This window comes from Gobio gobio (assembly GCF_949357685.1).
Source record: "Gobio gobio genome assembly, chromosome: 15".
NCBI classification, from domain to species: domain Eukaryota; kingdom Metazoa; phylum Chordata; class Actinopteri; order Cypriniformes; family Gobionidae; genus Gobio; species Gobio gobio.
The window spans coordinates 21,469,474-21,494,528 of record NC_137108.1 but is presented as its reverse complement, the minus strand read 5'-3'; the positions used below and the strand labels follow the sequence as shown (position 1 = coordinate 21,494,528).

At 48.5% G+C, this 25,055-nt stretch overlaps 1 protein-coding gene across 1 annotated transcript in view; it reads right to left on the bottom strand.

The window, feature by feature from the left end:
* c4b (complement C4B (Chido/Rodgers blood group)) overlaps positions 1 to 25,055 on the bottom strand; it is a 93,341-nt gene that overhangs the window by 42,069 nt on the left and 26,217 nt on the right. The window contains exons 6-20 of the mRNA XM_079837564.1: positions 20,806 to 20,888; positions 20,614 to 20,701; positions 20,307 to 20,427; positions 20,093 to 20,222; positions 19,471 to 19,583; positions 18,944 to 19,105; positions 11,109 to 11,273; positions 10,842 to 11,027; positions 10,558 to 10,713; positions 10,324 to 10,456; positions 10,101 to 10,166; positions 8,759 to 8,968; positions 8,506 to 8,617; positions 8,227 to 8,297; positions 8,011 to 8,150 (exon numbers count right to left, since the gene is read on the bottom strand). Of these exons, the coding sequence (XP_079693690.1) occupies positions 8,011 to 8,150; positions 8,227 to 8,297; positions 8,506 to 8,617; positions 8,759 to 8,968; positions 10,101 to 10,166; positions 10,324 to 10,456; positions 10,558 to 10,713; positions 10,842 to 11,027; positions 11,109 to 11,273; positions 18,944 to 19,105; positions 19,471 to 19,583; positions 20,093 to 20,222; positions 20,307 to 20,427; positions 20,614 to 20,701; positions 20,806 to 20,888 (1,936 nt within the window). The remainder of the gene's footprint in view (positions 1 to 8,010; positions 8,151 to 8,226; positions 8,298 to 8,505; positions 8,618 to 8,758; positions 8,969 to 10,100; positions 10,167 to 10,323; positions 10,457 to 10,557; positions 10,714 to 10,841; positions 11,028 to 11,108; positions 11,274 to 18,943; positions 19,106 to 19,470; positions 19,584 to 20,092; positions 20,223 to 20,306; positions 20,428 to 20,613; positions 20,702 to 20,805; positions 20,889 to 25,055) is intronic.

Sequence of the window (25,055 nt, the reverse complement as noted above, 5' to 3'; positions counted from 1 at the left end):
AGTACTGCTGGCGACATAGTGAACGCACAGAGAAGTGTTCTGCGGTCAGATCATGTTGATATTTTTGAAAAAGAAATATGTAGAGTCATTGAAGAGTAGTTGGTTACATTTTATCTTTTGTTAAATATTGTTTGTTTATTAAACTGAGAGTAGTAGCAGGTTCAGCCAGTTTATTCAAACTGAAGAAATGTTGGTTGCACTTTATTTTTGATATTAATATTGTATTTGTATTATTTTAATGTTGAAAAACAACAGCAAAAGTAACAGGTACACCTACTATTAATTAAACCTGAAGAGAAGTTAGTTGCACTTTATTTTTGATATTAATATTGTCATATTATTATGTTGGATAACAAAAGCAGAAGTAGCAGGTTAACCTACTGTTGAAATGTTGGTTGCACTTACTGTGCTTTTATTGAAAATGTATTGAATATTGAAAATGAGAGCAGAAAAGGTTAACTTCCTGTTAATTCAACCTAAACTGTTGATTGCACTTTATTCAAATAAAATTTGAATGCATTTGCCATTAATTGTTGTTTACTTGTTTGTTTATATCCATAATTAATTGATACCTGATTCCCTTACAAGAAACAACAGGAATCTTGGAAATTTCACCTGCACTGACCAGTATCCAGATATTTATTTCAGTCACACAATTTTTGGCTAAAAAGTTACTGAATCGATTTCAGGTCACTGAATCGTTTCGGATCGTATCGTTCTAAATGAACCAAAATCGTCCTTGAATCGTATCGACAACCTCAAATCGTGATACGAATCGAATCGTTGTTAAAACGAATCGTTACACCCCTAACTTCGAGTGTATTAAAAACGAGCCAATGGAGATTGGCATGCGATCCACGCATTCCACGCACCGCCCCGCAGCGCGGGTATAAATAAGGAAGTGGAATGCTTGATCATTGCCTTTTTTTTCAGAGCCGAACAGCGTCATTGCTGTGTCTACAAAGAGTGTTATTCGAGTCTCGTGAGAAGGATTGCTGTTCCAGTGCGGGTGTGACGGCGCTTTTCAGCGGGTGGCCGCTTCAGAGGAGATAAAGAGCTGGTTTTGTTGGTTGGCTGGGCGTTTCCATTTCTGAGTGCTCACGCAGGCTTGCACTATCTGAACTGCGTGAGCTGCGGTCATCTCCCTGAGTGCTTCAGCACTGAAAGAGCGGTTTTCCTTTTCTAAAAGAGCAACACGGTTTGACCCTGCGTCTTTTTCAAGATGTCATTCAAACCGTGTGTTTCTGGATGCGGTTGTTTCCTGTCCTCATTTGACGGCCACGATCTCTCTCACATATAAACATGTGTGATTGCGTTCGTGGGTGATCCATGCTCTCTCAGGAGAGCATGGTAACGTCGGCGCGTTGTTCGTCTCACCTTTCTCGTAAGGGCTTGAGCGTTCAGCACGCCGTGTGCCGTCGAGCGCCGGCTGACAGCGGGGGTTGCCATGGCAACCCAGCGCGTTACTCGGCACTCTCTAGATGCGCGGTCCAGACTATGAAACCTCAAATGGGGTTGAGTCACATTCCTTATTCCCTGATCTAGTTTCTTTTCTGGTGCATCAGAAAAGGACTACTTTAGCTAATAAGCTTTGGTGGACCTGAGGATTACAGTGGGGCATCCCCGCCGGGTACATCTCTTCGGGCCCCCACTCCTCTATCGCATCATGAGCATGCCGAGACTTTGTTCGTGGGTGGTTCATGTTCTCTCATGAGAACATGACCACGTCGGTGCGGTGTTCGTCTTGCCTTTTCATAGGGCTTGAGCGTTCAGCGCACTGTGTGCCGTCGAGTTTGACGGCCACGTTCACTGTTTCACATGCCTGCTGGTAGCTTACAGATGGGATTGCTGGTCCTTTTAAAACAAGGAGACCTAGTGTTTCATTTGGGGCTCTGGCAGAGGACAGATGTCAATTGCTGCATCGGAGAGAGGGCTGTTATGCACTGGAAATGATGATGCTGAGTTTCCCACTATAATGGTGTGTGCTCTTGCTGAATCAGATTCAGAGTTGACAGCCATGCTTTCCCGGGTGGCTGAGGCGTAGTGCAACGCTTAAATCGCCTTGCCTACCCCCGTGCCTTTTTTCCCGGATGGGCATTGGAAAAATTAGCAGTATGGAACTATTGGGTGTCAAAATATGGAACACCAAAAGGGCCGAAATCTGTATAAATTTTTCCCTCTCTCACTACCCTCTGTCCTGCATGTACGAGGGTAGTCCCGACCCAGGGGTTATGCAGGAACTGCGTGCGGCGGTGGACCTCGCTCTCTGGGCGACGGAAGTCACTGCACGCTCCCTGGGTCAGGCGATGTCCACACTAGTGGTCCAGGAACCTGGGGCTAAACCTGGCAGATATGCGTGAGTCCGACTAAGTTCGGTTCCTTAACGCCCCTGTCTGTCAGGCAGGCCTCTTCGGCGACGCCGTCGAGTACTTTGCCCAGCAGTTCTCGATGGCCTAGAAGCAGACAGAGGTGGTTTAAAAAAAAAAAAAAAAAATCCTAATTCGCAACACCTCTGCCTGCTTGTCGCCGAGGGCGCCCCCCCTGCGTCCGCCTCCGCCCCTGCGAAACCCAGGCAGCAGCCTCCATCTGGGAAACAGGGTGCCGGACGTAAGGGAGGCGCCCAACCCACTCAGGGCTTGCTAGTCTACAAGCAAGCGTAAGGGCAAGCGGCCCTGAGATGGGCAGCCCAGGGAGAACAGGAGCTGCTCCGAGGGAGTTGCTGTCTGCACCCCCCCTCACTTGCGGTCAGAGATCGATGTCCTACTGGCGAAGGACGCGGTCGAGCCGGTTCCTCCAGCTGATATGCACAAGCTCCCGTTCCGGATGCTAACGCAGAAACGCATCTTCAAATGCATCCGTCCCCAAGATTGGTTCGCAGCGATCGACCTGAAGGATGCGTACTTTCATGTCTCTATCCTTCCTCGACACAGACGTTCCTACGTTTTGCGTTCGAGGGGAAGGCATATCAGTACAAAGTCCTGCCCTTCGGGCTGTCCCTGTCGCCTCGCGTCTTCACGAAAGTCGCAGAGGCAGCCATTGTTCCGCTCAGAGAACGCGGCGTTCATATCCTCAACTATCTCGACGACTGGCTCATACTCGCCCAGTCTCGGGAGCATTTGTGCGAACACAGGGACATGGTGCTCAGTCACCTCAGCCTGTTGGGCCTTCGGGTCAACCGAGAGAAGAGCAAACTCTGTCCCACACAGAGGATCTCTTATCTCGGTATGGAGCTGGATTCGGTCAGCCAGACTGCGCGCCTCACGGAAGAGCGGGTCCGGTCGGTGTTGAACTGCTTGAATTCGTTCAAGAGCAGGACAGCGGTCCCACTGAAATTTTTTCAGAGGCTCCTGGGGCATATGGCATCTGCAGCCGCGGTAACGCCGCTCGGATTGCTTCATATGAGACCGCTTCGACACTGGCTCCATGGCCGAGTCCCGAGGTGGGCGTGGCAGAGCGGCCAGTACCGGGTCCCAGTGACTCCTTACTGCCGCCAAACTTTCAGCCCATGGTCCGACGCTTCGTTTCTCCGGGCCGGGGTGCCCTTAGAACAAGTGTCCAGGCATGCTGTGCTCTTCACGGATGCCTCCTCCACGGGCTGGGGGGCCACGTACAACGGGCATGCAGTTTCAGGTCTGTGGACGGGACCTCAATTGCATTGGCATATCAATTGCCTCGAGTTGTTAGCGGTACACTTGGCACTGTGCCGCCTCAAGGGGCCGCCATGTGGCAAGCATGTACTGGTCCGTACGGACAGCACTGCGGCCGTTGCGTACATCAACCGTCAGGGTGATCTACGCTCCCGTTGCATGTTCCAACTCGCCCGCCACCTCCTCCTTTGGAGTCAGAAGCATCTGAGGTGGCTTCGTGCCATTCACTTCCCAGGTGCGCTGAACCAGACAGCCGACGAGCTCTCTCGCCAGTCGACACCTCCGGGGGAGTGGCGACTCCATCCCCAGGCGGTCCAGCTGATATGGGACCTCTTCGGAGCCGCACGGGTAGACCTGTTTGCCTCTCCGGACTCGACCCATTGCCAGTGGTACTATTCCCTGACCGGGGGCACCCTCGGCACGGATGCACTGGCGCACAGCTGGCCCCGGGAGCTGCGCAAATATGCGTTTCCCCCAGTGAGCCTTCTTGCACAGACCCTGTGCAAGGTCAGGGAGGACGAGGAGCAGGTCTTGTTAGTTGCGCCCTACTGGCCCAACCGGACCTGGTTCCCAGAACTAACTCTCCTCGCGACAGCCCCTCCTAGGCCGATTCCCCTGAGGAGGGACCACCTTTCTCAGGGACGGGGCACTCTATGGCACCTGCGTCCAGACCTCTGGAAACTCCATGTCTGGTCCCTGGACGGGACGCGGAGGTTCTAGGTGGTCTACCACAGGCAGTGGTGGACACCATCTCTTCTGCTAGAGCCCCCTCTACGAGGTGCCTCTACGCTTGAAGTGGAACCTGTTCGTTGAATGGTGCTCTTCCCACCGGGAAGACCCCCGAAGGTGTTCAGTTAGTGTCGTGCTTTCTTTCCTGCAAGACGGGCTGGAGCGAAGGCTGTCTCCCTCCACCCTCAAAGTGTATGTCGCAGCAATAGCGCCGTATCACGACGCAGTCGAAGGTAAGTCCTTGGGAAAGCACGACCTAATCGTCAGGTTCCTCAGAGGTGCGAGGAGGCTAAATCCTCCTCGTTCAAACTCGTTACCCTCTTGGGACTTGGCTCTAGTGCTCAGAGCACTTCAGAGCCCTCCCTTTGAGCCTTTGCAGTCTGTGGAGCTTAAAATCCTGTCAATGAAGACAGTGCTTCTGACGGCATTGGCCTCCATCAAGAGGGTAGGGGACCTGCATGCACTTTCGGTCAACGAATCGTGCCTAGAATTCGGGCCGGCCAACTCTCACGTTGTCCTGAGACCCCGGCCTGGATACGTGCCCAAGGATACGTTCCGGGACCAGGTAGTGAACCTGCAAGCGCTGCCTTCGGAGGAGGCAGACCCAGCCCAGGCTTTATGTCCCGTCCGCGCTCTTTGCGCTTACGTCGACCGGACTCAAAGCTTTCGGACCTCAGAGCAACTCTTCGTCTGTTACGGAGACCAGCAGAAGGGAAAGGCTGTCTCCAAGCAGAGGTTAGCCCACTGGATAGTGGATGCTATCGTCTTGGCTTACCAGTCCTAAGACGTGCCTTGCCCGTTCGGGTTGCGAGCACACTCAACAAGGAGTGTTGCTTCTTCCTGGGCGCTGGCTCAAGGCGCCTCGCTGACAGATATATGTAGAGCTGCGGGCTGGGCGACACCTAACACGTTCGCTAGATTCTATAGCCTCCGTGTAGAGCCGGTATCTTCCCGCATCCTCGCCCCCAGTGGCCAGTAGCGCTAAGTGCCCGTTCTAAGTGTCGGCTTGCAACGCCACTCCCGCCCTCTGGGCCGGATACGTGCGTCTATTTTTCTCCAGTTGTGTTCCCCGGAAACGGCTAACCCTGTCGAGCTCCTCCGGCACCCCTGCGGTGCCAGACGTTGCGGCCGTCTGACGCCAGGCCTGCACCCGTATGCTTGTGAAACGTGTGTGTAGGCTGGGTTCCATATGTAGCGGTCCCCTCACGGCTACCCCATATGTGTATTCTTCCACGGTACCAGCTACCCTACTCGGCTAGCCCCGTGTCTTTCCCTTGACAGAGCCCGCTCTGTCGTCTCTGGGCATGTTCTTTCCCCCCTGGAACCAGGCTGGAACCACCCCAGAGACAGCCATATGTTGCACTACCCTGCCAGGTTAGTCCTTATGTGTATTCTGCCACCAATCCTTCCACTGAAGGACGTGGCTCCGCAGCGTACCATCTCCCGAGACGGGCACGCTTCCCAGCGTTATCCAATAGTCACACTGGGTGGGTCTTGCAGAAACAGCAGTGACTGACCTCCCTGCTTGGAGCCCTGACTTCCGTACCATCTAAGACGGTCCAGTGCGCTCAAGCAGGACGCTGGAAGGGCCAGCGCCCTGGCGTTTTGGTAGGGATCCCAATTCGTCGGTCAGTTCCGACGTACGTCGAACGTGACTGACTGAAAGGGAACGTCTCGGTTACGTATGTAACCCTCGTTCCCTGAAGGAGGGAACGGAGACGTACGTCCCGTCACCAGGTGCTGTGCTTCCGCTAGGGGGCCGAGTCACTAGTTCGGCTCCTCAGCAGAAAAAAGCAATGATCAAGCATTCCACTTCCTTATTTATACCCGCACTGCGGGGCGGTGCGTGGAATGCGTGGATCGCATGCCAATCTCCATTGGCTCGTTTTTAATACACTCGAAGTAGATTGGTCTCTGAGATCAGATCCCAATTCGTCGGTCAGTTCCGACGTATGTCTCCGTTCCCTCCTTCAGGGAACGAGGGTTACACACGTAACCGAGATGTTTTGCCTAGCTCAATTGATAGAGCATTGCAAAATACAACATCATGTGATCATGCAATCGTGGGTTCGATCCCAGGGAACACATGTGCTCTTGAAGTGTAAAGGCACTATAAATCACTGGGTAGGTTTAGGGGTGGGGTGGATGCAGTTGTTAATAAAAAAGGATTTTTGCTAAATGGAAATATGACCACACATTGGGGCTCATTCATGAAACACGAGCAGAACGAATTTGTGTGTAAATTGTTCGTAAAGCCACTCTGACGTAAATTTTCGGATTCACGAAAATGTTCGTATTTTCAAAATGTTAGTTGGTACGAAAGAAATGTACACCTGCTCCCTACCACGTGTAATGGTGCGTAAAACATTTGAACGGTCTATGTTCTAATTTAGGAAAGCTGACGACATTGCATTTTGATGCATTATGTACCATAATAATATTTCAAGAGTTGATTTGCCCCGGGTTTTTTTTTTTTTTTTTTTACTGTTCAACGTTGGGTAATAGGCAGCGCTCGTCACTGTCACTTTTTACGTGGCCGCCCAATCACAGTGGAGGAGGGGCGGGACAAAAACTACACCGACCAATCATCCCACTTGTACACCGACTGAACAACAATAACAGTGAAGTTAATAATGCTTTTTACTGCATTTTTTTATATACAGTGATATTCTTCAAAATGAGATACAAGTAACACATTACTGCCATGAATATTCTGTATCATATTCATAGCAATCAAAGTATCTCAGATGGAAAAACGCTGCCCTTGCAAAGCGCTTTCAAGCGCCACCAGCTGGCCGTTTTCAGAAGAGCACCAGGCGTTTTTTAGCTGGCTAAAAATGCTTTGATGGACACATGATAATTTAATATTTATTGCCAGGCATATGTCCAATTAGTCTCTTTAGCATTTATGCAAAATACTGGAGCCAAACCTGAGAAAGAAGTCCAGAAGATTCCACAGCGTACCTGGACACGTCATGGGCGGGGATTATGCTAATTATGAATGAGCGCGTCCTATTTACGAATGTTTGGAATTCATTAATATACTCATGTTTAACTACTGAATCCGTGGTATACGAAGCGTTTGTGAATCTGGAGGAGAGTTTTCGTCCATTTTACGAGCAAATTACTCATAATTTGCTCATATATTTACGAATGTTCATGAATGAGGCCCATTGCATTTAAATGAACACACATTTTGATTGGTAACGACAGTCATATCTCATTTCATGACGACAGACATAACAGGACACTGTCATTATTTTTAATGCCAGCTAGAGGGCGCATGACTTTAAAACGTAAATAAAGGATTGCTTGAAAAACGACCCATAGAGTCTGTAATAATAATATGACTGCACCAACCTGACTTGCACCAATTAATCATTTTTAAAGGACAAGTAGAAATAAATTAAGTTAATAACTTTCTAGTTTCATATATTAAATAATAATTTATATTAAGTAAATTAATGAATTGCTTTATAATGTTCTCTTTTTAAAATAAATAAAAAATATTCATTTCATGCACTAGAAAATGTACCTACTGTAAATCTATATACCAGTTATTATTGTCAAAGTGGTACAATAGTGCAGTGAATAGTGCAAAAAAAAAGACACTGAAATGTTAATTTCAACAAACCTCTCTTTGCTTGTTTCCATAATTAAAGATCACCACAACTATAGACAGTTGCTCAAAGCGTTTGACTGAATAGGGAAGCCTCAAGGAAATAAACACTGGCTTAAATGCAAGAAGGTCAATTGGTTCCGCCACACAAAAACCTGTAAGCAATACAAGTAAATGGTTTAGTTCGTTGGATTGACATTAAATTTGATAGAAGTGAAATGAGCAAATTACCATGGGATGGAGATAAGCTAAGAGCCTGGATCTCCCATGTTGTGATAGAGTCAGGTAAACTGATTGTGTGCCTGGAAGACATATAGTGCAATTAAATCATTATACAAGACCTTTGTAAATCTTCAAAGGAAATTCAATGGAAACATTTTATTTTGAAATAAATGTATATGTATGATATTGTAAAATGTGTGAACAGTGAACTTAGACTTTTGCATCTTATGTACTTAAATGTAATATATATATGGACATGCCTACTTTATAGACAGAGAACCTACTCACATATCTTTTCTGTTCACATCAATTTGCTTAAACTCAAAGCTCGGAGGGAAATATTGCCGAATTGTTTGTATGTCAAAGTCAAAGTTATCCTCAAATTCATTAGAGTCAGCAGCTGTGGGAATTAAATAATGCAGAATAAGTCGTGTTAGAAACAAAATCAGATGTCTTCATTGCAGATTGTGGCACAACCGAATTTACAATTGCCTTTGATGGCACTTTTATGACTAGCTTTTCATTAAGATGCTATACTAACTTCTGCCATGCCCTTTCTTCAGGTCCTCGTTCCTCTTTTTGTCTCTTAGCTTGGTTGCAAACTCACAGCACTTCTGGAAGGCATCCACACAGTCTTTGCTTTCCGTTTTGCTCACTCTTTTTGCTCGGTCCTCGCAAGTGAACTTCATTGGAATCAGGGTGAAACCATGGTGACAGCATTTCTGCAATTCTGCTTTCTCAAATTCAGCCTCTACAGGACAAAAGTGATGAGCAGGAGAAGTTGACAGTAATTACATATCTTCAAAAGCATATCCAGCCAGGTCATGCATTCCACTGTGTATGGTAACAATAATTGAAATAAGAGAGGATATAAATAGTATATAAAGACAAACTCTGTAATTTATCATTACATTTTTAATTCGACCCTATAGAAATGAATCGTACTTGAAAATGTTTTATTAAAATGAGACTCACATTGTTTAATTGTTAAAAAAGAATTAAAAATGAAACAATATATTAAAGTTGCTTTATGGGTAAAACTTTACAATACGGGTGAATTAATATACATTAATTCATGCTTAACTAATGCACAGATAATGAACAAGAAACATGACTATTAACTAATTCAAAATGAATTCAAAAGCCATAACCACAATGACATATTACTTAACAATTAGTTAATAGTCAAGTTTACTTAACAAGTAAAGTCATAACATAATGATACCTTTGTAAATCATTAGCTAATGATTAATTAAAGCAGACAACTGGAAGTTGAAATGCATGGCTTTGACCCATTGTGGTAATTAACACATTCATTTACATTATTAGTTAATATAATATGTTATGAGGGAATTAAGACATGATGTCATATTTAATTAATAGCAAGTTAATGATTACTTAATCTATTAATCATATAGAATGTTCTTTAGTTGCTGATACAGTAATCATTAATAAATGGTTTAGTTCTTCATGAGTCATACATTAACTCATGATTAACTGTGCATTAGTTAAGCATGAATTAATGTATATCAGTGCACCCGTATTGTAAAGTGTTACCATTTTATGTTATTGAAATGCATCTAAAATAAAACAAAACAAAAGCTTCATTAAAAAGGAAATGTTGGCAACTAATTAAATAAATAAGTTAATAAAATACAATAAAATGAAAACAAGAAAAACATTTTTTATAATGATAAAATATAATCTTAAATATAATAAAACTGACAAAAGCACATAAAATTTAAAATAGCATGAAATATAAAAATGAAAGCTAATTCTAAATAATAATTAATAATATAATAGTATATAAATAATACTAAAATAACACTGACTCAGATGAGCTTTGAGAATTGATATCAAATATTCAACTGAAAATAATATACCTTTTTTAGCCATTTCTGTTTGAATATCGCGTTTGTTGCGTCTAAAACCAGACTCGCAGCTGAAACCTGGAAGTACAATTAAAAATAAAATTTGCATTTCGTAACAACTTTTTCAGGTGAAGGCAATAAGCACAGTCCCTTTTTTTAACAGTAAGTCCAGATTTAATTTCCATATTTTTTCAATTTCTCAAGTAGTAGATAAAAGTTTGGAATCATTTAGCACCTTTTCTCATCATTGAACGGATTGTGGTCGAGTGTGAGATGAAGGCCAGACCAGCATCATTAAAAACAGCAGCTGTGTTCTCTCCACCGCCATACGAACACCCCAGATCATAAGACTTCATGGAGGTGAACACCTTCACACAGGAAAATGAGAAACAGATTTGAGTTTATCTTATATGTATATCTAATATATATTTTCAGAAACCAGTAGGTACTGTTAGACCGTACAACACACCTGTTTTGGAGTGAGTTTGTTTTGAGAACCCAGGGCGTAAATGGCTTTGTCCACAACTAGTAAGGCTACTTTTGCATTCTGTGTTCCAACATCAATGTCAAGCTTAGCTGAATCTCCTGGCTCATAATTATGAAAGCCGTTCAGTTTTATCTCAAGCTAAACGGGAGATGGGATAGCAGAACTGTAAACATGTGGCAAGATTTTTACTGTATAATTTTGACAAAATTACTAAACCATTGTAAGCTGTTAAAAAATCATTTCAAAGCATTTTAGTGTCTGTTTACCTTTTCCTCACAGCTGTCCTCTACATCTACCCACACAGAGTCTGCGATGATGTCACCATCCGTGCCATAGTAAAAGGCGATCACTCTGAAGGACGGGGTCATCTCTGGGCTGATACGGATAGATATTTTTACTGCAGAACCTGATTCGACAGAGCTCGCTGTTCTCAGCATGCCTCTGCTGATAGTCTGAAGAGATGCACACAATTTCTCAAGAGTTCTCATACAAACATTCACTTTAAATATATTACATTTTAATACATTACTTACCATATAATATATCCGCCCATCTACTGGATTGTCATTGAAATAAAGTGAAACATCTAGAGAATCTTTTGATGACAGGACTTTATTAGTCACACTCATGTACAGGAAGCTGTTTGTGGATATCACTGGGCGCACTTCTCTTGTTGACTTGAAACCATCCACTGTTGCCTGTTGAAATAATAGGTCAAACATATACAGTATAATATTGTATTGTAGGGGTGTAACGGTACACAAAACGATACTCGGTTACTTAACGTAACCTCGGTTCTCTCTAGAAGAGGGAACGAGTATTGCGTAAGTTCCTTACGCTACGGGAAAGTATTCTTTCTTCGAGATTTCTGAAAAACCCAAAATTATCCTTAATTTTGTAACATTGTCAACGCAGTGCGGCAGCCTGGCAGACCATAGCAGGCTATTCCAGCGTGCTATTGGCTGCTCTGCTGGCAACTGCAGCAGCCTATCGGTGAGCCCGCGTGACGTGGCGACCAATGAGGGCGCTTCGCGCCCACCTGGCTTCATTTGCCTACAGGTGGGGCGTGGCCACGTGTATATAAGCAGGGCTCACGGGCTGCATATTCGGTTTTCTTAGTTCTGAAGCGTAAAAGCCAGCGGGGCGCACGGCAAGGAACGCAATACTCGTTCCCTCTTCTAGAGAGAACCGAGGTTACGTTAAGTAACCGAGTATCGTTCTCTTACGAGAGGTTCTCTCGTATTGCGTAAGTTCCTTACGCTACGGGAACATATTGTCAACGCCGTGCGCGCCTCGCATACAGCATATGTATCCCAGGGAACCGGGGACCATAACACTGCTCGGGCAGGGTGGCCGGTAAAGAAAAAACGGGCCACCACATATACAGACACTTCATTCGAACTGACGGGTGGTTTACGACGGGTGGTTACAACACCCTGTCCCATGAATGAGGGAACGGCACCTGCCGGTCTCCTTCAAATTCACCACACCTTGTCTCATGAATGAGGGAGCGGCAACGCCGGTCGCCTTCAAATTCACAATATCTTGTTATATGAGTGAGGTAACGGCACCGCCGGTCACCTTCAAACTCACAACAGCTCGTCTCGTAAATGAGGGAACGGCACCGCCGGTCTCCTTCAAATTCACATGAGCCTAGTACCGAACTTACTACCAGTATGTGAGCTATGTCTGCGCAGAATCACTGGGCAGAACCAACGGCCCTATTGAACTGATAACACTTTCGCCTGTAAGGCAGGAACTTCCAGATTGTAAAATCTCACGAACGTAGACGGGGAGGCCCAGCCTGCCGCCATACAGATATCGCGGATGGAAATCCCTCTGGCCCAAGCCCACGAAGAGGCCATGCCTCTGGTGGAGTGTGCTCTGACACCTAGCGGGCACTGCAGGTGTTTGGAAGCGTATGCAGTTGCAATCGCGTCCACTATCCACCTGGACAGGGTCTGTTTCGAGGAGGCGAGACCTTTAGTGCGCCCACCAAACGAAACAAATAGCTGCTCAGAACGCCTGAAGGCGGCGGAGCGTGTGACATAAACCCTCAATGCCCTGACAGGGCAGAGGAAATTGCCACCGTCCCCCTCATCGGATGCTGGCAGAGCCGAGAGGGAGATAATCTGCGCCCTGAAGGGAGTGCCGATCGCTTTGGGGACATAACCATGCCTCGGTCTGAGAATGACCTTAGAGTCATTAGGACCGAACTCCATACACGTCGGGCTCACTGAGAGCGCGTGTAGATCCCCCACGCGTTTCACTGAAGCCAGAGCTATCAGAAACGTGGTTTTCAGCGAAAGGAACCTTGGTTCCACAGTCTCGAGCGGTTCAAAGGGATGAGCCTTCAGGGCCTCTAGGACCAAGGCCAGATCCCATATAGGAACCGACGGGGGCCGCGGGGGATTCATCCGTCTGGCTCCTCTGAGGAAACGGACGATGAGCTCGTTCCTTCCTAGCGTGCTACCTAGCGTCGTCTGAGCGAACGCTGCTATAGCCGCCACATACACTTTGAGCGTGGAAGGGGACCTGCCCAATTCCAAAAGCTCTTGGAGGAAGGAGAGCACCCGCTGGACCCCACATTGCTGTGGGTCCAATCCCTTGGAAACACACCACTCAGTGAACACCGACCACTTAGAACTATATAACCGCCTCGTCGAGGGGGCTCTAGAGTGTGAAATCGTGTTCATAACCCCTTCGGGCAGGTCAACGGGTATCCGTTGGTCACCCATACATGCAGAGACCATCGCTCTGGATGGGGATGCCAAACTGAGCCTCCTGCTTGAGAGAGAAGGTCTGCTCTCAGCGGAACTGGCCAGGGGGGTGAGTGCGACAGCTTCACCAGCTCTGGGTACCAAATCTGGTTCTCCCAGCGCGGTGCTATAAGGAGCACCGGACGGCGCGTTTCCCTGATTTTCGCTATGACCTGGGGCAATAGGGAGATCGGCGGGAAAGCATACAGCGGGAGGCTGGGCCAAGTTTGGGACAGCGCATCCTCGCTTTTGGACAGAAACGTCGGGCAGCGGGCGTTCTCTTTTGTTGCAAAGAGGTCGAGCTCCGCTCTGCCGAACAGGCGCCATACCAGCTGGACTGTCTGGGGGTGCAGGGACCATTCTCCTGGGAGAATGAGGCCCCTGGACAGCTTGTCCGGGCCCACATTGAGGTGGCCCGGCACGTGCGCAGCTCTCAACGAGCGCAGCGAGCTGTGTGCCCACACGAGCAGGCGTTCTGTCAGATTGCCCAGACCTCTGGACCTGACACCGCCCTGCCGGTTCACGTAGGACACCACTGTGGTGTTGTCCGACCGGACTAACACATGGTGTCCTCGTATAAGCGGGAGAAACTGCTTGAGCGCGTTCTCTACCGCTATCATCTCCAAACAGTTTATGTGTAGGAGTTTTTCCTCGCTCGACCAAAGGCCCGAGGCTGATCTGCCCTCGAAAACGGCGCCCCAACCCATGGTGGAGGCGTCCGTCGAGATGACCTTGCGGTGTGAGATGGCTCCCATCGTCACTCCCCTCTGGTACCAGTCGGCTACTAACCAGGGCTCTAGGGCTGACACGCAGCCCTGAGTCACTCTGATCCTGAAGCCACCGGACGCCCAGGCCCTGTGAGGCACTCGGGCGTTTAACCAGCATTGCAGCGGGCGCATGCGCATTAAGCCCAGCTGGAGCACAGCTGCAGCTGAGGCCATACGTCCCAGCATCCTCTGAAACAGCTTGAGAGGTGCGATTTTGCCTGGCCGAAAATACGCAGCCATGCGCCGAACTTGGCGCGCGCGATGGGGTGACAGGCGGGCTGACATTGCCACAGTGTCCAGATTCAAACCCAGAAATGAGGTTGATTGCGTGGGCACTAATGAGCTCTTGGTCCAATTGACCGTGAGCCCTAGGCTGTCCAGATGGCTGAGCAGCATTGCCCTGTGGGCGAGGAGCTCGGCCTCCGACTGCGCCAGGATGAGCCAATCGTCCAGATAGTTCAATACTCGCATCCCTCGATTTCTCAGAGGAGCGAGGGCCGCGTCCATGCACTTCGTAAATGTACGGGGTGCTAGTGACAGGCCGAACGGAAGGACGGTGTATTGATAAGCCTGGCCGTCGAAGGCGAATCGTAAGAATGGCCTGTGACGCGGCGTTATCTTGATTTGAAAATATGCATCTTTCAAATCTAGGGAGATTAGCCAGTCTCTCGGGCGAATATGCGCGAGGATCTGCTTGGTCGTGAGCATCTTGAACGATCTTTTCATAAGAGCTTTGTTCAGACGCCTCAGATCCAGAATCGGTCTGAGCGACCCATCCCTTTTTGGCACGAGAAAATACCGGCTGTAAAAGCCTGACTCGCTCATAGAGTGGGGAACCGGTTCTATAGCCCCTTTGCACAGCAGCGTGGCTATTTCTGCTCGAAGTAGATGTGCTACTTCCTCGCTCACTCTCGTCTCTGTACGCGCACAGAAGCGCGGAGGGCGGCGAGCGAACTGCAGAGTGTAGCCGTGCTTCACTGTTTTCAGCACCCATTCTGATACACCTGGAATGGCTTCCCACGCTCTCGCGTGCGCCACACGGGATAGAACGGCCTCCGGGCTCGAAACGCCGCGCTTCGCGGGTTTGACGGCCCGTATAGGAGGGGCGGGCACAGTGCGCGCGCTCTCTGTGCTGTGGGCCAGCCGATCGCTCGCGATGGCTGGCCGCCCTACACACTGCATCTCTGCCGCTTCGAGCGGGGAGTGGCTTGTGTGCGGCCCTACACTCATCGCTCCGGCCACCCTGGGCGGAAAATAAATGGTGTGTGGCGTGGCGCGTGGCGCCTGAGGCATAATGTTCGCGAAAATGTGTGAGCGCGTTTGAGCGGGCACAACTCTTACGCGTGGAACATGACCGGTTAAGAGTGGCTGTGTGACAGCGCGTGTGGTGGTTAGTCGTGGACGCAAACAAGCGGACACGTGACCTAACTCTAGCACTCGAGCGGCCGGTGGCCGCTTTATGTGAGTGGGGGACACAGGGTTTATAGTGCTTGTGTGCAGGGGTGAACACAGAAAAGTGGGCACATTTACTGCATTTGAAACACATACGGCGCGAGCCGTGCGACCAGAAATAATGCAACTTTTGTGATTTCTCTGGTTCGCCGTAAAAACGGCGGTTATTGACAGGCGAGAAGGCATTTTTGCCGGCTCGTTGGCTGCGTGAAATCCATCTGCAGCAGCCACAGTGGTGGGGGCTGACAGGAAAAAGAGTTTTGACGGTGGTCCGGCCGCGGCGGGACTTAACCGTCGTTTCTCGCCTCTTGCTAGGAGGACTTTGGAGGCTCGGGCTTCAGCGTGATCCTAGGCCGGGGGCCCCGAGGTGGAGGCGGCTTACCACGGCTGGAAGAGCGCGATCTGGGGCGGCCGCTCGGTCTTCTCTGAGACGAAGGGGGCCGCGCTGGGCGCTGCGCGGAGCTCGTTGCTGGCTGGTCACGAGGACGGCGAGCAGCGGAGCTATTGCTAGCGCCGGGGCGTCGAGGCAGGAAAAGGTTCATGGCCTGCGTCGTTTTCTGCACTTCGGAGAAACGGTCGACGATCCCCTTGACCGCTGGTCCGAAAAGCCCAGACGGAGAGAGCGGGGCGTTTAGGAAGGCCGCGCGCTCTGTTTCTCGCATGTCCGCGAGCGTGAGCCAGAGGTGGCGCTCAGCTACCGTGAGGGAGGCCATAGAGCGTCCGAGGGCCTGTGCTGCGGTCTTGGTGGCGCGAAGGGAGAGATCCGTCGCGCTTCGCAAATCCGTGATTAACTCAGCGTCACAGCATTTCTCGTCCATGTCGCGGAGGAGATTAGCTTGGAGGATTTGCAGCACGGCCATAGAGTGCAGAGCGGACGCAGCTTGACCGGAGGCAGCGAAAGCGCGGCCGATCAGCGATGACGTCACTCTGCAGGCCTTAGACGGGAGGGCAGCCTTTGAGCGCCAACCAGAAGGCGGGCAAAGGTGCGCTGCGACCGCCTCTTCCACCGGAGGGATAGCGTTGTAGCCTTTCTCGGCCGCGCCGTCAACTTGTGAGAGCGTCGAAGAAGCCTGAGACGAGACCCTCGCGGAGAATGGCGCATTCCAGGACTTTGCGAGCTCCTCGTGAAGCTCCGGCAAAAAGGGTGCAGTCCTGGAGGTGGGCGCACGGCGGCGACTGTTTAGGAAGCATCCGTCAAGTCGGTTCGGCGCTGCCACCTTGGGCGGGGCCCATTCGAGGCCTAGCTGCTCGACAGCCCGGGTGAGAAGGCGCAAGAGTTCGGCGTCCTCACCCGCTCGAGAGCGTCCGGAGCCCCGGACTGAAGAGGACGCGGAAGACCAGTCCTCGCTGTCGGAAGCCATGATGGAGCAGCTGTCGGCGCGTTCCGCGGCCGCATCCGCCTCATCCCCGGAGGCGGCAACAGAAATGGCGGCCTGGGGTGGGGGCGGGGAAGGCGAGAGTGAAGCGGGCGGGAAAGGTTCCGGCGAGCTTCTCTCTGCGAGCTCCGGAGTCCGCTGCGAGCGGCGCTTCTTCTTGCGCGGCGTGGCAGGGACTGGAGGGATATCATCTTCGAACAGGACGAGTCGAGCCCGCAGGGTCGACATCGTCAGTTCTTCGCACTCTTGGCATCCGCCAGCGTGGAGTGCGGCGGCGGCGTGATCACGGCCCAGGCAGAGAGCGCAGATCACATGGCGGTCCCCGGAGCTGAGCTGCGCGTGACACGAGCCGCAGGTGGAACGAGACATTTGTATCAACGCTCGGCTCTTTTTGTGAAAAGTGTGACGCAGCGGCGACAACACTTTGAGCGTAAAAGGATATGGGGCTGCCGGATAGCAGAGCAGGCACGGAAGGCTGAAGGTGGCGCGATGCTGCCGGCTTCCTCAGGCGCTGTCCTCTGCTTGCTTGTCTGCGCGGTCACGGCGGCGGGTTCCAGATCCAGCGATGCGAAGGGCTTCGCTGAAGAAAAGAAAATCGAATATGCAGCCCGTGAGCCCTGCTTATATACACGTGGCCACGCCCCACCTGTAGGCAAATGAAGCCAGGTGGGCGCGAAGCGCCCTCATTGGTCGCCACGTCACGCGGGCTCACCGATAGGCTGCTGCAGTTGCCAGCAGAGCAGCCAATAGCACGCTGGAATAGCCTGCTATGGTCTGCCAGGCTGCCGCACTGCGTTGACAATGTTACAAAATTAAGGATAATTTTGGGTTTTTCAGAAATCTCGAAGAAAGAATACTTTCCCGTAGCGTAAGGAACTTACGCAATACGAGAGAACCTCTCGTAAGAGAACTGGCGGTTCGGTACGGGTTCGGTTCAGTTTTACAAAATTGCTTTTTATTTATTTTTATTAAACAGTGGTTTACTGAAAAAAAGGGTCTGTCCTTAAATTAATTAAATTATAACTAAAAGTTTATTGACGATATTGCTGTAAATTATATAGGGAACCCTTACTTGCACATTACTATAATATTAAAGGTTAACAACAGAGCCCAAACTATTAGCCAAAATTCAGTTGCTATTTATTTTTAGGTAGAATAATCAACTCAAATAACAGTACGCATTACGCAAACATGTAAACTTCACATAAGGCGGTTTTTGCAATAACTTTTAAATCTAATTATAAAATAGTTTTTTTTCCAATTTGTGGTTGAAATATAATCATTTATACACAGGGGCTGTCATTTTCATGACAGGTTTATTTAAACATACATTAAATAATCAAGACATCTCTAACAGGTTAAGAAGAATATAATGAATATATATATAGGCTGATATAGTGCATATATTTATTGAAAGAGTTGATTTCTCTAGTGAATACAATTCTGTGGACACTGAATGACTGCCTGAGGTAAATGTGATGCTACCTGACATTGTTTACAAGCAGGTCTTTCCGCCGTTGAGACCCTGATTTAGCGATTATTACACCACATATGATACGTGACAGTAAGTTGTAATGTATCCTCAACATACCTTCAGATGTTCATTCATGTTTATTCTTTAGGAAGAGAAGATCGATCGTTCACAGATGATCGCGTTCACATGCGCATCGCGCGGCCACTTGAACTGTGATCAGTGATCAGTCATGCCACATTAAAGAACGTCAAAACGGCATTGTTTGAATTTCGTGATAAAACTTAATATTTTTTATATTCGTGTGGGAACTCGGATTGAAGTGTGTTCCGCGCTTAAAACAAGCCGAGCCCCGTACCGAAATGGTTCTGTACGAATACCATTACACCTCTATTGTATTGTATTAAATACTTATGCAACTGAAAGTATTTTTTAGTAGGCCTGTCTCACAATCAGTTTAAAGCATTATAGTAAATACTTTTGCCAGCATTGTGAAACAGGCCTTACAGGTATTAAAAAAGCTTTATTCTTTGGATGTTTGACCTGAATTAATATGGAAGATGGCGTTCCTTCCAAGTTGAAATGGTGAAATGCAATTCCATCTTTATTAGTTTTAATAGTTATGGACTTTTCTTTGGTGCTTGGGACATCTAAATTCACTTGAATGCCTTCAGCTGGAGAACCATTTGGGTGACGGACTGTGACCTAGTCAAAAACAGGGACCACTGGTAAGCTATAGCACAAAGTCATCAGCAAAATGTTACTATTATAACGTGAAAGCTACCATTATAAATCACTGCAAGCATAATCCTCAATGACTGACAGCATCAATATTATACATTGGGTAACTTTATTTTAAGGTGACATAGTTACACGTTACTACACGTACTTACTAACAGTAAATTATGCATAATTACAAGTAACTAAACCAAACCCTAACCGTAACTCTATAGTAAGTACATGTAGTTAATTAATATCACTCAGTACTTATTTGAGTATGTACAATGTAACTTCGTCACCTTAAAATAAAGTGTAATACATTGTATTATGAATATAAGCGTTTTCTTTACCACAGCTTGAAAGGGATATTTAGGTTTGTAGAACAATCTTGTCCGAGACAGATCCACATTGTACGGATTCAAAACGATGGGAAAGAAAGCTGCTGATTCCTGTACCTCACCACCTTATGAGAGGTTCACAGTCATTTTAGGTCAAGTCAACATCAATTAAGAAATGTTGTACATTTTAACTATTTTCAGATCTTTAGGCATTATAACATTACATAGCACATTCAGACAAATGACATTTGTTCGCCTTTTAAATCAATAGCCTTTTCAGTTAATCTTGCATTTTTGGGGCCAGATTTACTAAACAGGGCAAATTAGCATAAAATTCAGGGAGTGGATGGGAGTGGAAAGTTCTGTGGGTCATCTAATGACAATACGACAATTAAACAACAGACACAGCCATGTCAAGCCCTAGGTTAAGGCATGCATCAGAGTTAAATAATGCTACAAATACCAGTAAATTGACTAAACTGATATATTGGACATAGATGATGTAAATTAGATTATGTTAATCTATAGATGTTACATTTGTTAGAGCACGATGTCAGTAAATCTGGCCCATAGTCTTTAAAGTTGAATTAACTTTGACTGAAAAAATGTCATGTCTTGTTCCATGATTGATTACTTAAAATATCCGTGACTGTGACAGCAATGTAGAACTGGGCCTGAGTCAATGCCAAATCTTCTAATGTTGAATTCAGTTTTTGCTTGATATCTGAAATGTTAACTGTAATCTCAGCATGGCCTCTCTTGACCTAGAAAAAGGGAAAAACACCATGAAAGAATATTAAAGTGTTATATACTCATCTTGGAGATTCAATAAATATGGTAATACTTACAGATCCCGTTTTCTCCAATCCCTTGATGAATTCGATTTCTCCAGCATTAGTATCTGACTTATCCTTTTTCATCCCAAACCGACAGTGGAAACCACCATCAATTTCCTTACCATATGTGTATCTTTCAAAAGATTAAAACACATTTAATTCTGTTTTCTCAAAATTAGTAAGTTCATATTGATACCATTAAAGGAATAATTCACCTCAAATATAGGTTTATAATGGCATAAGCATGAATAAATAATAACTGAATTGTTATCTTAGCTGAACTACCCCTTTAAAAGTATTTGATCTGATGTGAACTTACGAGGCTTGAATGGTGAATGTGAATATCTCCGCATTCACTAGCAGAAAGGCTTTCTCTGACTGAACAGAAACCCCAAAGCTCGGAAGAACTGACAAAAATGCATTGTATTTGAGTTAGATACAATACAATATCTGTAAACAAATTTTTTTTCTATAGATATTTATAATAGTATGAAAATACTCATTCATTTACCAAACTTCTGGACCTTGAATTCACGCACGGTAGGATTTTTCTCGTCACCTTTGTAATGTGCTGCAATCTTCCATACACCAGGTCTGGAGAAATTGAATTAAAAAGTTCTATATGAACTGCTAAAAATACAGCAGCTTTAGAATGGTGTCAACTTAAAGGGGACCAATCATGAAAATCTGACTTTTTACGTGTTTAGGGGGGGGGGGGGGGGGTGAAACACTCAGTTTCTGTCAATCTCATGTCAATCTTGAGTACCTATAGAGTACTATTGCATCCTTCATATCTCCGAAAGTCTTTAGTTTTATTATATATATAAAAGAAAGATACGCTATACCGAGTCTTTCTGGAAAAAAAAATGAGTGGCTGGAGGCGTATTGTGTGGGGGCGGAGCTAAAGAGCCACTAGTGTGCGCAGCCATCCCGTGGAAAAGAAAACGTTATCCGTAATAAACGATACTCGGTTATTTAACGTAACCTCGGTTCTCTCTAGAAGAGGGAACGAGTATTGCGTAAGTTCCTTATGCTACGGGAAAGTATTCTTTCTTCGAGATTTCTGAAAAACCCAAAATTATCCTTAATTTTGTAACATTGTCAACGCAGTGCGGCAGCCTGGCAGACCATAGCAGGCTAATCCAGCGTGCTATTGGCTGCTCTGCTGGCAACTGCAGCAGCCTATCGGTGAGCCCGCGTGACGTGGCGACCACCTGGCCTCATTTGCCTACAGGTGGGGCGTGGCCACGTGTATATAAGCAGGGCTCACGGGCTGCATATTCGGTTTTCGTAGTTCTGAAGCGCAAAAGCCCGCGGTGCGCACGGCAAGGAACGCAATACTCGTTCCCTCTTCTAGAGAGAACCGAGGTTACATTAAGTAACCGAGTATCGTTCTCTTACGAGAGGTTCTCTCGTATTGCGTAAGTTCCTTACGCTACGGGAACATATTGTCAACGCCGTGCGCGCCTTGCGTACAGCATATGTATCCCAGGGAACCGGGGACCATAACACTGCTCGGGCAGGGTGGCCGGTAAGGAAAACGGGCCACCACATATACAGACACTTCATTCGAACTGACGGGTGGTTTACGACGGGTGGTTACAACACCCTGTCCCCTGAATGAGGGAACGGCACCTGCCGGTCTCCTTCAAATTCACCACACCTTGTCTCATGAATGAGGGAACGGCAACGCCGGTCGCCTTCAAATTCACAATATCTTGTTATATGAGTGAGGTAACGGCACCGCCGGTCACCTTCAAACTCACAACAGCTCGTCTCGCAAATGAGGGAACGGCACCGCCGGTCTCCTTCAAATTCACCTGAGCCTAGTACCGAACTTACTACCAGTATGTGAGCTATGTCTGCGCAGAATCACTGGGCAGAACCAACAGCCCTATTGAACTGATAACACTTTTGCCTGTAAGGCAGGAACTTCCAGATTGTAAAATCTCACGAACGTAGACGGGGAGGCCCAGCCTGCCGCCATACAGATATCGTGGATGGAAATCCCTCTGGCCCAAGCCCACGAAGAGGCCATGCCTCTAGTGGAGTGTGCTCTGACACCTAGCGGGCACTGCAGGTGTTTGGAAGCATATGCAGTTGCAATCGCGTCCACTATCCACCTGGACAGGGTCTGTTTCGAGGAGGCGAGACCTCTAGTGCGCCCACCAAACGAAACAAATAGCTGCTCAGAACGCCCGAAGGCGGCGGAGCGTGTGACATAAACCCTCAATGCCCTGACAGGGCAGAGGATATTGCCACCGTCCCCCTCGTCGGATGCTGGCAGAGCCGAGAGGGAGATAATCTGCGCCCTGAAGGGAGTGCCGATCGCTTTGGGGACATAACCATGCCACGGTCTGAGAATGACCGTAGAGTCATTAGGACCGAAATCCATACACGTCGGGCTCACTGAGAGCGCGTGTAGATCCCCCACGCGTTTCACTGAAGCCAGAGCTATCAGGAACGCGGTTTTTAGCGAAAGGAACCTTGGTTCCACAGTCTCGAGCGGTTCAAAAGGATGAGCCTTCAGGGCCTCTAGGACCAAGGCCAGATCCCATATAGGAACCGATGGGGGCCGCGGGGATTCATCCGTCTGGCTCCTCTGAGGAAACGGATGATGAGCTCGTTCCTTCCTAGCGTGCTACCTAGCGTCGTCTGAGCGAACGCTGCTATAGCCGCCACATACACTTTGAGCGTGGAAGGGGACCTGCCCAGTTCCAAAAGCTCTTGGAAGAAGGAGAGCACCCGCTGGACCCCACATTGCTGTGGGTCCAATCCCTTGGAAACACACCACTCAGTGAACACCGACCACTTAGAACTATATAAACGCCTCGTCGAGGGGGCTCTAGAGTGTGAAATCGTGTTCATAACCCCTTCGGGCAGGTCAACGGGTATCCGTTGGTCACCCATACATGCAGAGACCATCGCTCTGGATGGGGATGCCAAACTGACCCTCCTGCTTGAGAGAGGAGGTCTGCTCTCAGCGGAACTGGCCAGGGGGGTGAGTGCGACAGCTTCACCAGCTCTGGGTACCAAATCTGGTTCTCCCAGCGCGGCGCTATAAGGAGCACCGGGCGGCGCGTCTCCCTGATTTTCGCTATGACCTGGGGCAATAGGGAAATCGTCGGGAAAGCATACAGCGGGAGGCTGGGCCAAGGTTGGGACAGCGCATCCTCGCTTTTGGACAGAAACGTCGGGCAGCGGGCGTTCTCTTTGTTTTTTTTTTTGTTTTTTGTTTTTTTTGCAAAGAGGTCGAGCTCCGCTCTGCCGAATAGGCGCCATACCAGCTGGACTGTCTGAGGGTGCAGGGACCATTCGCCTGGGAGAATGCGGCCCCTGGACAGCTTGTCCGGGCCCACATTGAGGTGACCCGGTACGTGCGCAGCTCTCAGCGAGCGCAGCGAGCTGTGTGCCCGCACGAGCAGGCATTCTGTCAGATTGCCCAGACACCTGGACCTGACACAGCCCTGCCGGTTCACGTAGGACACCACCGTGGTATTGTCCGACCGGACCAACACGTGGTGTCCTCGTATAAGCGGGAGAAACTGCTTGAGCGCGTTCTCTACCGCTATCATCTCCAAACAGTTTACGTGTAGGAGTTTTTCTCCGCTCAACCAGAGGCCCGAGGCCGATCTGCCCTCGAAAACGGCGCCCCAACCCGAGGTGGAGGCGTCGTTCGAGATGACCTTGCGGTGTGAGATGGCTCCCATTGTCACTCCCTGCTGGTACCAGTCGGCTACTAACCAGGGCTCTAGGGCTGAAACGCAGCCCTGAGTCACTCTGATCCTGAAGCCTCCGGACGCCGAGGCTCTGTGAGGCACTCGGGCGTTTAACCAGCATTGCAGCGGGCGCATGCGCATTAAGCCCAGCTGGAGCACAGCTGCAGCTGAGGCCATACGTCCCAGCATCCTCTGAAAAAGCTTGAGAGGTGCGATTTTGCCCGGCCGGAAGTACTCAGCCATGCGCCGAACTTGGCGCGAGCGTTGGGGTGACAGGCGGGCTGACATTGCCACAGTGTCCAGATTCAAACCCAGAAATGAGGTTGATTGCGTGGGCACTAATGAGCTCTTGGTCCAATTGACCGTGAGCCCCAGGCTGTCCAGATGGCTGAGCAGCATTGCCCTGTGGGCGAGGAGCTCGGCCTCTGACTGCGCCAGGATGAGCCAATCGTCCAGATAGTTCAATACTCGCATCCCTCGATTTCTCAGGGGAGCGAGGGCCGCGTCCATGCACTTCGTAAATGTACGGGGTGCTAGCGACAGGCCGAACGGAAGGACGGTGTATTGATAAGCCTGGCCGTCGAAGGCGAATCGTAAGAATGGCCTGTGACGCGGCGTTATCTTGATTTGAAAGTATGCATCTTCAAATCTAGGGAGATTAGCCAGTCTCTCGGGCGAATATGCGCGAGGATCTGCTTGGTCGTGAGCATCTTGAACGATGTTCTCATAAGAGCTTTGTTCAGACGCCTCAGATCCAGAATCGGTCTGAGCGACCCATCCCTTTTTGGTACGAGAAAATACCGGCTGTAAAAGCCTGACTCGCTCATAGAATGGGGAACCGGTTCTATAGCCCCTTTGCACAGCAGCGTGGCTATCTCAGCTCGAAGTAGATGTGCTACTTCCTCGCTCACTCTCGTCTCTGTACGCGCACAAAAGCGCGGAGGGTGGCGAGCGAACTGCAGAGTGTAGCCGTGCTTCACTGTTTTCAGCACCCATTCTGATACACCTGGAATGGCTTCCCACACTCTCGCGTGTGCCACAC